Source organism: Carassius auratus, chromosome 23 (genome assembly GCF_003368295.1).
Source record: "Carassius auratus strain Wakin chromosome 23, ASM336829v1, whole genome shotgun sequence".
NCBI lineage: Eukaryota > Metazoa > Chordata > Actinopteri > Cypriniformes > Cyprinidae > Carassius > Carassius auratus.
In genome coordinates this window covers 153,876-167,734 of record NC_039265.1, presented here as the reverse complement: position 1 = coordinate 167,734, position 13,859 = coordinate 153,876, and the positions used below count along the sequence as shown (strand labels likewise).

General features: G+C 37.8%; 2 protein-coding genes across 9 annotated transcripts in view; one reads left to right on the top strand and one right to left on the bottom strand.

Annotated features, from left to right (window-relative positions):
- The window catches only part of LOC113040909 (PDZ domain-containing protein 4), a 38,361-nt gene extending 30,231 nt beyond the window's left edge, over nucleotides 1–8,130 (top strand). For all 3 annotated transcript variants that reach the window (XM_026199109.1, XM_026199108.1, XM_026199107.1), the window contains 3 exons: nucleotides 643–705; nucleotides 1,638–1,739; nucleotides 5,207–8,130. In XM_026199109.1, the coding sequence (XP_026054894.1) occupies nucleotides 643–705; nucleotides 1,638–1,739; nucleotides 5,207–7,048 (2,007 nt within the window). In that variant the 3' untranslated portion in view covers nucleotides 7,049–8,130. The remainder of the gene's footprint in view (nucleotides 1–642; nucleotides 706–1,637; nucleotides 1,740–5,206) is intronic.
- A 244-nt stretch (nucleotides 8,131–8,374) lies between these two features.
- LOC113040908 (ankyrin repeat and SAM domain-containing protein 1A-like) overlaps nucleotides 8,375–13,859 on the bottom strand; it is a 67,392-nt gene continuing 61,907 nt past the window's right edge. Inside the window, exons 25-26 of one of the 6 annotated variants that reach the window (XM_026199102.1) lie at nucleotides 13,182–13,264; nucleotides 8,375–10,005 (exon numbers count right to left, since the gene is read on the bottom strand). In XM_026199102.1, coding sequence (XP_026054887.1) covers nucleotides 10,002–10,005; nucleotides 13,182–13,264 — 87 coding nt within the window. In that variant the 3' untranslated portion in view covers nucleotides 8,375–10,001. Of the gene's footprint in view, nucleotides 10,006–12,660; nucleotides 13,265–13,859 lie in introns of those variants that run through there. The other 5 variants (XM_026199104.1, XM_026199101.1, XM_026199103.1 and 2 more) reach the window with 5 other exon arrangements.

Here is a 13,859-nt window from a genome sequence, read left to right as displayed (position 1 = left end):
TACAAAATATGTTACAAATATATAATTTTGACTGTTTGGAAGCAATTGCACAGCAAACCTGAGGGATAAATCTAAATTATATAGAAATACAATACGCTTCAAAAAAAGATATTTACTGTATTTTTTACTATATTAGTGCAAGGAGTATGGCGGATTTCGTCTGTGTTTTTGCCTTATTTCATTTCTGTACACATAATGTTTACGTCATGTCCACGAATAAAGACAAAATAAGATGGAAAGTGCTTAAGGCTACAACGAATGATGATACTCTGCTCCCTGATAATGGATCGTCCACAAGGCAACCATCTAATCACATCACAAAACTATTTCCCAACTGAAGAGTTTCCAAGTAATAAGGAAAGTGGAAGAGCCAGTAATAAATCATGCTTCAGCATCCTGCACAGAGACAGAAACATGTCTGTGTCTATTAATATTGAACTCAATAATGAATCTGGTCTGCTAGTCCTAGCATCACAAAACAATGTTCATCAGAAGACAGAAAGATTTGTTTTTTTTATATACCGAGTATGTTTACACACGCACACGCAATCTTTTTAGTTTAAAGCGCTATATAAATAAAGATGACTTGACTTGACTTAGTTTGTTTGAGACAGTCAGATAATCTGTGTCTTGTCGTCGCAGGTCAACCCTAATAGCATTGCTGCTAAAGATGGCCGAATCCGTGAGGGAGACCGAATACTGCAGGTAACTCATCGACTGCCTTAACTAACACAGATTAAACTGAGTTTAAGGTTAGCGGCTTGAACAGCTTTCTTTTTAATAGTGCGCTGGTAAAGTAGATGTTGATCGTTTGGGGAAAAGCTGGACTTGAAATCTCTGCTATAAATACTCCTTCCAAAATCCGTAAGACGTTTATCAATGTCTTTAAAATAAGAGGGATCATAACCTTCAATTTAATCATTATATAGTACTGCCCTGAGGAACATATTTGACATAACATATATTTAAAAATGAAAATAACATTATCCCGTTCATGAATTTGCATATGATTCTAAATAACATGTTTTACGTCTTCAGGCATCAACTGATGGCAGCTTTTTGTGATTATGAGTAGATTACATTCTGCAGCTTCTTTATGAAACTACAAACTATTTTATGATCTCTTGGGACATTGAAAACATTGGGGTTAGCTTTATAAAGTTTAAATGTGACCCTGAACCACAAAAACATGTCATACGGGTCTTTTTTTTTATATTTATTGTGATTTATACATTATAAATAAGCTTTCCATTGATGTATGGTTTATGATAGGACAATATTTTGCAGAGAAACAACTATTCATAACTAAATCAGGAATCTGAGGGTGCAAACAATTCAAAATATTGAGAAAATTGCCTTTAAAGTTGTCCAAGTGAAGTCTTTAGCAATGCATATTACTAATCAAAAATGAAGTTTTGATATATTTACGGTAGGAAATTTACAAAATATCTTCATGGAGCATGATCTTGTCTTAATACCCTAATGATTTTTGGCATAAAAGAAAAATGGATCATTTTGACCCAAGACAATGTATTGTTGGCTATTGCTACAAACATACCCCAGCGACTTAAGACTGGTTTTGTGCTCCAGGGTCACAAATGTGATGTGAACTGATGCTAATGTGTGTCTGTGCTCAGATCAATGGGATGGATGTGCAGGACAGAGAGGAAGCGGTGGCCATCCTGACCAGAGAGGACAGCACCAACATCTCTCTGCTACTGGCACGACCAGATATTGAGGTGAGAGATCGGAATAAACCACAATAAATACTGCAGCCCTATATTAGCACAGTCCGATATGATCACTTTATTCAATTCTATGAATCGCTACAGAATTGTATGGTTGCCGCAGGGGGGGTGTAATTGAAAGACATGTTGTCGATGTATTGCCTTTGAATAGTTTTGAGGCCCCCAGCCTTTATCTGCATTCAATCCAAAGTGCAAACTCAAAACTGGAGTGAATATAGTTTATTTCACTGTGGATTTGGAAGTGGCCACTGCCAGAAACCCTGCGCTTTCCTGAATGGCAAAGTATTACTGAAGACATTAACAGCACCAGATTTGAGATCCAGACATTACATGAAGTGTTTTACGCTCTGCTTATTCAAGCAGTCACAGACAAATGTGTTTTAGTGTCCAGGTGGACACATGGCTTCATTCTGTTCTCGGTTTACAAATGAAAGCAGACAGGAGAGGTCAGAGTAGGACAGAAACCCCGACGAGGAAATAACCGGAGAGGAGGAAAAAAAACAAAACAAGGAGAGACAAGGACACACAAGGTCGGTTCGGCACGCTTTTGTTCTACTCAAGGTCACGCTTGAGAGAGAAACACACTTAGGACATCCCATAATACACCAGCTCCAACAGCGGGTCACCATGTCCATGTCCTTTCCTTCGACAGATTTCCATGTCAGTCTGAGACTTCGGCTGTGTGCAGAATGGAATAGTAGCTACTACTGATATTACACCATATATATAAAAAATCAATCAATCAATCAATCAAAGTAGCCTTAATTATGCTATAAACAATTCTGACTGTAGTCTGCTAGATTATCACATGACCACATTGCATTGCAGGTTAACTATGTGGAAATTTTCTATTTTAATTTCAATTTTATATAAAATACCTTTAAATTAGCATATTCATTACTGCAAGTACAGTTTAATCCATCACGCTGGAATTGAAGGTCAACTTGAGTGCAGTGCATTGTGGGATATCTAGTATTCCACACAGTGTTCATGAGCGAAAAAAGGCTCATTTTGACCAGGTAGATCAAATCAGATGACAAAACTACAACAGCGCTAACGGAGAGAGAATCAAAATCAACAAATGATGAACAATGTCTTTCTTTGTGACTCTCTTCATTGATTGGTCCCGAACCTCATTTGTCCGTCAGCTTGCTTTAACAGCCAGATTTATCATCTTTAGCTCATGTGGAAGCCATAGCAACAGTGCGTATCCCACTGGTAAATATTTAAATAAAACATAAAGCAAACCCCGGAGGAATGACCCGGTTCATGAATACAAATAGACCAACTCTACATCTGAAGTCTGAGGCATGTTTCTGAAGTTCATTTAGCTTGATGCTATTTGACACAAAGCTGTGCAAGGGAAACAAAGTCATCAAGAAATACATCTTATTTGCATATAATAATCCTGATATGTTAAGTATAGAAAGATGCTGATCGGGAACCAACAAAGACAGATATTTACCTTTATTAAAATGTACAAGTCTAGGTTGTGTCAGTGAAAAGGCTTCATATCGATTCATCGATTGGTCGGAATAAACCTCACACAATCTGTAATCGCATCCAATATCTAAAATACTGTCGTGTTTTTTATGAATATGGTATAAAGTAAAAATCCGATTGATTTTATGAAGAGTTAGTGGAAGACGATTAAAACCAGAGATGAGAATATTTTACAGATTCCACAGTTTTTAGGATTTGGGGTCAGTAGCACACAAGTGTGTGTGTGTCGTGTGTGTGTGTGTTTCCTGGACGCTCCAGATGGTGTGTGAGCCCTAAGGCCAGTATAATCCCCAGCACAGGTGGCTCATTTGAGAAACCTCTCACGTCTAGATGTCTCTACAACAGATGGGAAAAGACCATACAATCATTTACAGTCTCCAGACTTGGGCTTCCTCAGACATACACTGCCCTCTGCAGCGCAAACAAGGACGTGTTGATGTGGTCGCTGCTTTAGTCTAGTAGTGCATGTCTCAACTCTGGTCCTGTCCTGCAGAGTTTAGCTTTTATTATTATTTTTTTAAGCTGGATCAGGTGTTTAATTAGAGTTGGTGCTGAATTCCACAGGACAGTCCTCCAGGAACTGAATCTGACATCCTTGGATCCCAGCCACGTACATGAGAGCAAAGACCAGTCACTCGTCTGGTGGCTACACACCATTTAATCACTGGATTACCAAATAATTTCAGCTTTCAGAAGTGTTTCAACATTACATCAACTGACGAAATTAATTTTATTTGAACTCAGTGGGTTAGATAACCATGTATTACTAAGTCTTTAGAAAGTGTTTTGTCTTTCAGACACATTCAGATCAACAAATTCACGTTATTTCATATTTACATCTAATGTTGGGATTCCCAAACTTTTTTTTGTCATCTGAACCTCTTTCACCTAATAATTGTTATTTTATTAAATAACTATTACGTGAAGTACCACTGAAATGTTAAAATAAATATTTGAATAATGAAGTATCACTTTGTTCATGGTTCTCTGACACTGGTTAATGGTCACATGACATGCAGGTAAACAAATAAATGTGACCTTGGACCAGATAACCAGTCTTTAGTGTCAATTTTCCAAAATTGAGATTTATACATCATCTGAAAGCTGAATAAATATTTCCATTGATGAATGGTGTGTTAGGATCGGATATTTGCCAGAGATACAACTATTTGAAAATCTGGAATTTGAGGGTGCAAAAAGAAATAAAATAAAATAAAATAAAATATTGAGAAAATCTTCTTTAAAGTTGTCCAAATGAATTCTTGGCAATGCTTATTACTAAACAAAAAATAAGTTTTGATATATTTATGGTAGGAAATGTACAAAATATCTTCATGGAACATGATCTTTACTTAATATCCTTATGATTTTTGGCATAAAAGAAGAAACAATAATTTTGACCCATACAGTGCATTTTTGGCTATTGCTACAAATATAACTCAGGGTCACAAATTATATATATATTAAAAAAAAAATATATATTTTTAAACAATTTAATTTAAATTTTACGTTTATGATTTAATTAATTATTAGCTTTTCATTAAACTCACAAACCTCCTGCAGTTCTATGAACCTCAGTTTAGGAAATCTTATAATATAATGTTTAATGCACTTAATGTTGTTAATAGCAATGAATGGAATATTTTCTTACTTTTTGTATTTTTATATCAGTATGGTACAAGTTTATCCTATTTAAATCATTGTGATAAATGAGTTGGCTCAAAAGTTTAAAAGTAGACATATTATATTACCAAAAATGTGTAATCTACCCAGCTCCGAGACTGAGACCTGAAATGCGTGTCAGACAAAAGAGTTATGCAATATTTGCGTTGTTGTGAATCACTGCTTTACACCAATCAGAATGTTGTTGTTTTTCTCAATACACATTTGTCTGCACACAATTCTTAGTATGATTTTAATATTTTACTAATTAGTTATTTTTTTTTTCTTTACAGAATGAGGCTGATGATCTGGATCTGGAGTTGGGCGAGGGACTGGATCTAGAGGACTTGGAAAATGTCTCGAACTCACCCAGTCCTCAGCCCCAAATGAAGACTAGCTCTGTGCTGAGTGACATCAATGGGATCCGAGCTGCTCGGCCCAACTTATGGCACACTGCGCTCAATAACAGCCAGGAGCTGGACAGCGGGGTGGGTCGTACAGATGAAAGTACACGCTGTGAAGAGTCGTCAGAGCTGGCTGATGATGCCACCAGCGCATGCACGACCAATGCCACCAATACACCTGGCAGTTTGCGCAAGTTTCGCGCTGCTCAGCACGGATGGGAATTTAACTACAGCAACGACTCGCTGCTGGGGCCAGATGGGGTGGGAGCGGTGGATCACGGGGCTCCTGAATCACTGGGCTCGGTGACTAGCAGAACTCTGATGCCAGGGCTAACTGAAGAAGAATATGAACGCTACCGAGATCTACTGGAGATCCGCTGCCTTTACGAGAAGAACGGAAATGCACTTTTCCTTTTGGATGGAAGGAACCATGGTGGAGGAGGAGGGGGTGATTTTGCAGGAGCAGGTGTTCCTGTAGACATGAATTGTAACGAGAGCCTGATGCAGCACGAGATTGCTCTTCTCGATGAGGAAATACGTCACCTGGAGTTTAAGTGGCGCAATGTTTTACGGGCTCAAAAGATGCAACAGTTGCGCCAACGCTGCCTGAAGGTCTGGCCAGCGGATGAAGATGATGATGAAGAAAAAGGAGCAAAGGCAAGAGGTGCAGAGGCGATCCACCACGATCTGTCGGATATCAATGAGATCCCAGAAAGGGAACGCTCTGATAAAGAGAGCACAAGTGCTTATAATACCGGCGGGGAAAGTTGCAAAAGCACACCTTTGGCAAGTGAACGACACCCTGGAGACTCCAGCGCCTCTGCAACCATGCGACCTCGGACGCCCCGTCACAGAACAAGTAGGGATAAGAATCTAAACGTACCATCAGATGCCAAGAAAAAGAGTGAAGAAACAGCGGAAAACAAAAACTCTACTCCAGGAAGGCTTCGGTCGTTATCCCGGAATGGCGGGAGTAGTAGAAAGGGCTTGGATGGAGCACGAAGAGGGTCTCATTCAAATGGGACTCTCCCTACAGGGATCGCGAAAGGTGGAAAGAGTGCAGAAAACAGTCCGTACTTGTCCCGTCGCCACTGCAGTACCACGCTGCCTCAACGCTACCAGAGTTGCATGCAGTTGAAGGATATTTCTACAAATGACAGTCCAGAAGTTAGGGACGCCAATGAAGAGGCTCCTTCTCACTCAAATACCTTAACGAGTGCTCCTCCCATGACTTCTTTGATTATACCTCCTCCACTGGCTCCATCTTCACCTCGAATGGAGTGGAAGGTAAAGATCCGCAGCGACGGCTCACGTTATGTCGCTAAACGTCCAGTAAGAGACCGTTTGCTAAAGGCTCGTGCCATGAAGATTCGTGAGGAGCGCAGTGGGATGACCACGGACGATGACGCGGTCAGTGAAATGAAGATGGGGCGCTATTGGAGCAAGGAGGAGCGTAAGCAGCAGCTGCTGAGAGCTCGCGAGCAACGGCGACGCCGTGAGTTCATGATGCAGAGCCGACTGGACTTCATGCGGGAGAAAGAGAAGGATCAAGACTCTGGACCACAAGGACAGGCTTCTATACTTGAGCTGAGCCAGAAAAAGAGTATGAAGAAACGCAGCCGACGCATCCTGGACAACTGGATCACCATTCAGGAGCTGCTGGCACATGGGACCCGCTCTTTAGATGGGAAGAAAGTGTACAACCCTTTGCTATCCGTGACCACGGTTTAATAATTGGTGTGAAATGAGACCTTTTAACAAGGAAATAGTAAAGATATTTGGTTTACAGAGTTTACCGATTATTTGCAACTGTCTGACAAAGATGTCGATGAATATACACGTACAAGACAGAAAGGCTAAAGGCAAATGAATGTAAATTTTTCATAACTAACGAACTCTGGGAGCATCTCTCTATTCCTATACATTGATCTGATGCTCGATTTTCAGAGTCACTCTCAGACTGTTACAATGCAGTGGTCGTCTTGAGCATTTTCCAAACCTGATCAAAACATTCATTTCTTTCGTAAACACTTGAGAACATTTCATGATAAGAGAAAAACGTTCAGGGGCCTATTGCTTGAACTGACTAGTAGTCATCTCTTTTTTTCAAGACTAGTCGCACTGAAACTTTTAAAGTCATAACATGTTGGCAGTGTTTATGCAACTGGCCCCAGATCTAATGTCTTTTGAGGAAGTTAACCCGGTGATTGGTTGACGAAGTCGCTGCTGTTGTTTTGGCTCAATATGTGTGGTTTTCTTTGCTGGTAAATGTAAAAACTTTGCAAATGAACAAGAAAAGAATGAGCCATTACTTAACTTTTGACTTATTGAGTTCACAATTTAAGAAGCACATGAATCCATTTAACAAATGAACCAAAAAGCACATTGACAAAAAGTACAAAAGCAGGAAACTTTCAGCACACAAATTTAGGCACATCGAAAGGTAATGTCGATTGTCAAACACCGACATTGTCCAAAGAAAAATACATTTGATTGTATATTTTTTGTGGTACATATGTCAGCATTCAAGGATCAAAGCAGACATTATCACTTAAAATTATTTAGTTGTTGGCTTGCAACTCCACATTTCAAACTGATTCTTTGATATTGTAAAAAAATAAATAAATTGCATGTTCTTGTCTGGGAAATGTTTAAATTATGTTGTGTGAAACTGTCAAGTGACGTTTTTTGCTGTCTTCTGTAATTACTTGTCAAAAGGACATTAATATATTGTGTCCAAATGTTCATTTAACATCTTGCAGGTCTAAAATGAAGGAATTTCTGCTCCTAAATGTTTTTGAATAAAACTTTTGCAACTTCATCGAGTTTCACCCATTATTTGCAAAAAGCTTCAATACAGAAATCAAATGTATATCAAAACACTTCACCACACAATGGCTTTAGCACATTCATGTTTACACACACACACAAAAAAAGAGCGGAAGACGTTTTGTAAATCAAAAAAAAAAAAAAAATACATTTATATGCATTTATTTAACTATAAATCTTTTAACACTTAAAGTTTTGGATTAAATGAAAAAACGACAAGACACTGGATACCATCTCTTCATTTATTGGATGTACAGTTATGAAAAATAATAATCATAAAAAAGACTGGAAGCCCAAGATTATTTACAATCGTTCTTTGATCTCTCAGAGAATCCACTGTCAGTCTCATGCTCACTTACACCATGATATGTTGAGCTTTAAAAAGACTTTCCTCTCTACATATGACAAAAACATGACCAAAAATATAAAGAAAAAAAAAATACATACAGTCCATACATATACATATATAGAGAGAGAGATCTATAAAAGCAGAATCATTCAAGTATCAAAAGACAGACCACCCAAGATTACTTTACAATACAATAGTTTATATATTTTAATCATTTAGCCAAGAATATGATCCGAACTGTCACTGTTGTATTTGCTAACATGATTAGTTGTGCAAACACTGCGGCTGTTACAGGTGCTAGCATTAGCATCTGCTTGTATCTAGCACTATACCCATTTTTAACGTACCGTGTTAAAAATGAAGAACAAACTAAAAAATCTAAATAAAAAGTACCAGACTTAAAATCCTTGTAAGATAGGGCTAAATGCATACAGGAATATTTCCCATCTACACCTCATATTTACGTATTATTATCTACACAAAACATAAGCGCAGGTTCGTCCATAACAGATGTGTTATTTAATTTTTTTAGACATACCCTGCTTTCTGCAACTTAATCACTAAAGGAAAGACACAAAACTCTACACATAAAAACAACTCGCTGTTGTTTGTAGTGTCACATTAACGCCATTGTTTTGTATAAGAAATCACAGTATACGTGTAAGAGTGACTACAAGTACCAGGATCTGGACTGTACCATTCTCATGCCATCATAAACATATTAACTTTTCATAATAGTGTACCATAAGACGTCACAACACAGAATATCTCCTACTAATCTGGCACTGAGTTTCTGTCTGTGATCTTCAAAGGCCATTCCTTTCCTATTGAAACTCGCACCATAGTCACAAATCTCATGTTTAAATGGTCTGGCCCATATTGTTTATCATGATAAAACATTTGTACTAAAGCCTGTTGGTCACCTGACTTAAAATACTGTCGGTAAGACTCAAAGGTACGGATGGATTGATCTTAACTGGACATCGAAAGACAAGACTGTTCTCTCTAATCAGTGTTTTGCTGAACTGAATCAGTGTTTCTAACTTACTGGATTTATTTTCGAAGTTATCAGACAAAATAAAAGCATGTACACTTTGTGAGATGAAAGACCAAAATCACAGACAAAACAGGAGCGTGTCGACTATCGCTCAAAGAAATCAAAGCAAGAGCAACGTCAACACTGGCTCTTGTTATTGCGGTAGAATACAGCGACTGCTGCGTTTCCAGTGTTAGTCCTTGAATGTGTCAGAAATCTGATGAAACGAGATGTTTTTCAGAGGGGGCGGGGTTTTGATAAGTGTGTTGAACTGGACGGGACACGTTTTGTTTGTCTTTGGCTCGTGTTCGAGGTGAAAACCTGCTGATGGATGTGAGCAGACTTCTGACACAGATGTATATATAAACACACACACACACACACACACACACACACAATACAAGTGATGTTTCATCCATGCTGTCACTGGCATCCCAACTTTCCTTTCTGTTTGGCATCGGTCACAGCGGTCAGCTACAGGGAGACATACACACCGAGATTAAAACAAATCAAACCAATGAATGTGGGACACCATTTACAACGGATATGACGAAAGATTAAAATGAAGCAGTTGTGCCAATCATTTTTCCCTAAAACCTTCTCCCCCTTGGACCCCAAAGACTCCACTGGCTGAGTGATTACATATGATATGATATTATTTTGAGATAAACAGACATACAGCAGACTATTGACTGTCTGCTGTGGAGTGCTGGTTAAATCATGACTAATGTGATCTGCTACTAAAGGATGATCCCACATTGTTTTTTGGGCTAGCCTTCGGGGTGCAAGGGAACAGGATTTTGAGGAAAGAACTGGATATCACAACAACAGAAGAAGCTGATTGTTAAGGGGAAATGAGAAAAAACTTTGAGGATGGAGACACTAAAGAAACGTTAGTCTGCATGAGATGCTGATTACAGGTCACCAACACAACTTCATCCATATTTGACCTTTGACACTGAACTAACGCTGTAATCTTTTTGTAATAGTCCTTGCCTTAATGGTAGTGTGTTGTTATATGGAAGACCATTTCCACAACAGAATTAAAAAAAAAAAAAAAAATTAAAACCATGCTTTGGTAAATCATTATTATGACAAAATGATTGTGAAATGATGAGATACTTTAAATGTGAGATATATATGAGATACTAAATCATATTTCTAAGATAAAAAGTCAATGAGATTAAAGGTTGAAATTGAGAAAAACAGGCATAATTATAATATTAAGAAGGGAACAGTCATTATTACATTTTTTTTCTCAACTCTGACTTGTCTGTTTCAATTCATGTCCCTTATATGTGTCATAATTTTGCCTTTTCATCTCATACTTAAATTTTTTTATATCAGATTTGTTTCATGCCAACTTCCACAAATCTCAAACTGACATAATTCCATCTTTTTATATAATGTTTATGACTTTTCTTAAGTCATAATTATGACACAAAAATAAATTATATCATATTTATGACTGTCCAAAGCATGCTTTTACCAAACCTATTACCAAAGCACGCTTTTTTTTCTTCTTCAGTGGCTGAAATGGCTTCCATATCATCATGACAGATGCTGTGAGTTTTTCAATAAATGCTATGAATCTGTAAATGCATAAGCACCCATAATTCACAAGATCGCATGAGCATTTTTAAGGCTTATGAAGATTATATGCATACAATTTACAATTCCACCTTTAAATCCCAAATAAAACCCAAACTGATTTTCACTACAACACTGATTATAGTCTGATTACTGGACATGTGTCACCTGATCAAGCCTAAAATAAGCAGACAAAATTACTTTTTACTTTGCTTCCTTGACATCAGACACATTTTGAGCAGGCGGTCTGTTCACACACCTCTTTGTGGTTTGGTTCAGACGTTTAGGCCCAGCCTAGTTGCCAACTCAGACTTAAGACAACACATAATATCACAGTGCTCAGCGCAGATCCATAAACTGGCAGCGTATTAAATTTACAGTGAGGTACTTTTGATTCCAATTCAATTAACTTCTGATGCACTCGAGCAAGCTTCTGCCAGCGGTCTAATGTCTCATCTGAACGTGAGGGAAGAACTGAACGTGTATCATCTATTAGATGTGCATAGTAACAAAACAGGACTAAATAAAATCCATCTAGTCCTCACAGCCCATAATAAAAGGTTTAGATGCCAGAAGAAGCTGAAAGAAGCCCAACAAATGCAAACAAAGCTTGACATCTGACAGTCTGCTGGCACTTTCCACAAAAAGGGTACAAAATGGGGCTTAAAACCTGTAAAAGTCATTTGTTTTCTTCATAGCAAAGTGAAAAGTGGTGCTTAACCTTTAGAAAACGTTGTCCATCAGCCAAATACTAATACTGTGCAGTTATTATGAGTTGATTATACAAATATTACTTTTATATGTATTCCTGTTTAAATGCAGGTTAAAAAACATTTGTGAGTTTTAAAGAAATAAACCAAACACAAAACTTAAAAAAACAAAAAAATCAATAAACATAAATTATAATTGCATTCACTAAAAATTAACAAAAACACTGGCGTTAAAACTTGATATAAAAATGTTAAATAAAATAAAATAAAATAAAATAAAATAAAATAAAGTGATACTAAAAAAAGTATATAAAAAATAATAAAATACTGATTCAGCCTAAAATATGCTATTGATAAATTTACCATAAGTTAGAGAAATGTATTTGGCGCATATTTTTTTTTTTTCGTTACAATAACTTTGGATCAAATCGTTGAAGTTGACAAAAATAATTTGTGTAATAAATCTAAAATGGAATAAGTGGGACATAGTATGTTTTTTTTAGTACGTTATACTTAAATATGTAATTAAAGTCAATTAAACATTAATTTGGTAATTTATGTTTGAGGTTAATTAAAACATTGCTGTATTCTTTCAATAGTTGGTCATAGTCAGAAAGCCAAGTCCTCTTTCCATGCGGTTATTTTTAGGCTACACAACGGTTCATCAAACATTTTAATTAGTTTCAGCTCTAAAAATGCAATTTGTGCCTTTATGGTTAAAAAATGACAGGACGCCAAAATGTACCGTATTCTATTCATGGAAAGTGCCTTGTATCGCAATCCTCTGCGGTTCGATCTGATGCTACATGTTTACTGGAGTCCAGGTGTTTGGAGGAAGAGGAAGTCTTCATCAGTGTCTCACAGCACCACAGAAGAGGAGAAGAAAGAAGAACGAGTTAAGAGATAAACCGTCAGTGTGGAGGACGGAGGGAGGGAGGGAGGGTCCTTTGAGCAGAACGAGAAGGACATGTTAGTTTCTTCACGTTTGAAACAGGAAGGTTAGATGACGAGATGTTCTGTCCTCAGCAGAGCTTTAGTTCGGTTTCAGGCCAGCTACAGGTGAGAGGGTGAGTCCTAAACTGGGCCGCATAGCTAAACCAACTTAGAGGACCGGGAGGAAGTGTGTTTGTGGAGGAAGCGTGGAGGTTTGGGACAGCGAGAGCAGAACTAGGCTTCAGGACTGTGTGAGACAGACGGAGGAGAAAGAGGTGAGGGAGGAGAGCGAGGGGGGAGGAGTTCGGCCCTGTCGGTGAGCCGAGGAGAGGTCAGAGTCTGTCTAGAGAGTGAAGGCACAGAGCGAGAGGAAAGGGTGCGAGGGGGCGGTCCGGTCAGAATATGGTGGTCTCGTACTTGGTGCTGACGGTGCGTTTGGGATCTGTGGAGTCCAGGATCCAGGTGGCACTGCTCTGAGCGTCCACATCCATCGCTTCCACCTGAAACAGCAGAGGAGACACGATGGATGTACAGCTTTAGTCTAGTTCCTCTCACCAGGAGAGCTTTTAAATGAGAACCGAAGCTTTCAAAGAAATATTCATGGTTAAAAATGCTTGGATTAGACAAAAATCCTTTTGTGTTAACAGAAAAGTCTCTAAAACTGGGAATATCCAAAGAAAAAAACATTCGGTGACCTCAAAACTGCTATACATTACTGTTCAAAAGTTTGGGATCTTTTATCTTACGATCAAAAAGGCTGTTTATATTTGATAAAAACACAGTAAAAGCAGTAATATTGTGAAACATTATTACAAATAAATTAACTGTTTTCTATTTGGAAATATTGTTAAATGTCGTTTATTCCTGTGATGCGCAGCTGTATTTTCAGCATCTTTACTCCAGTCTTCAGTGTCACATGATCCTTCAGAAATCACTCTGATATACTGATTTACTGCTCAATAATTTATTTTTTATTTTTATTATCAGTGTTGGAAACAGTTGCTGTTTAATATACTTTGGTGAACAGCTGAAAACATTTTACACAATTCTTTAACGAATAGAAAGTTCAAAAGAACAGCAAATATTTGAAATTGA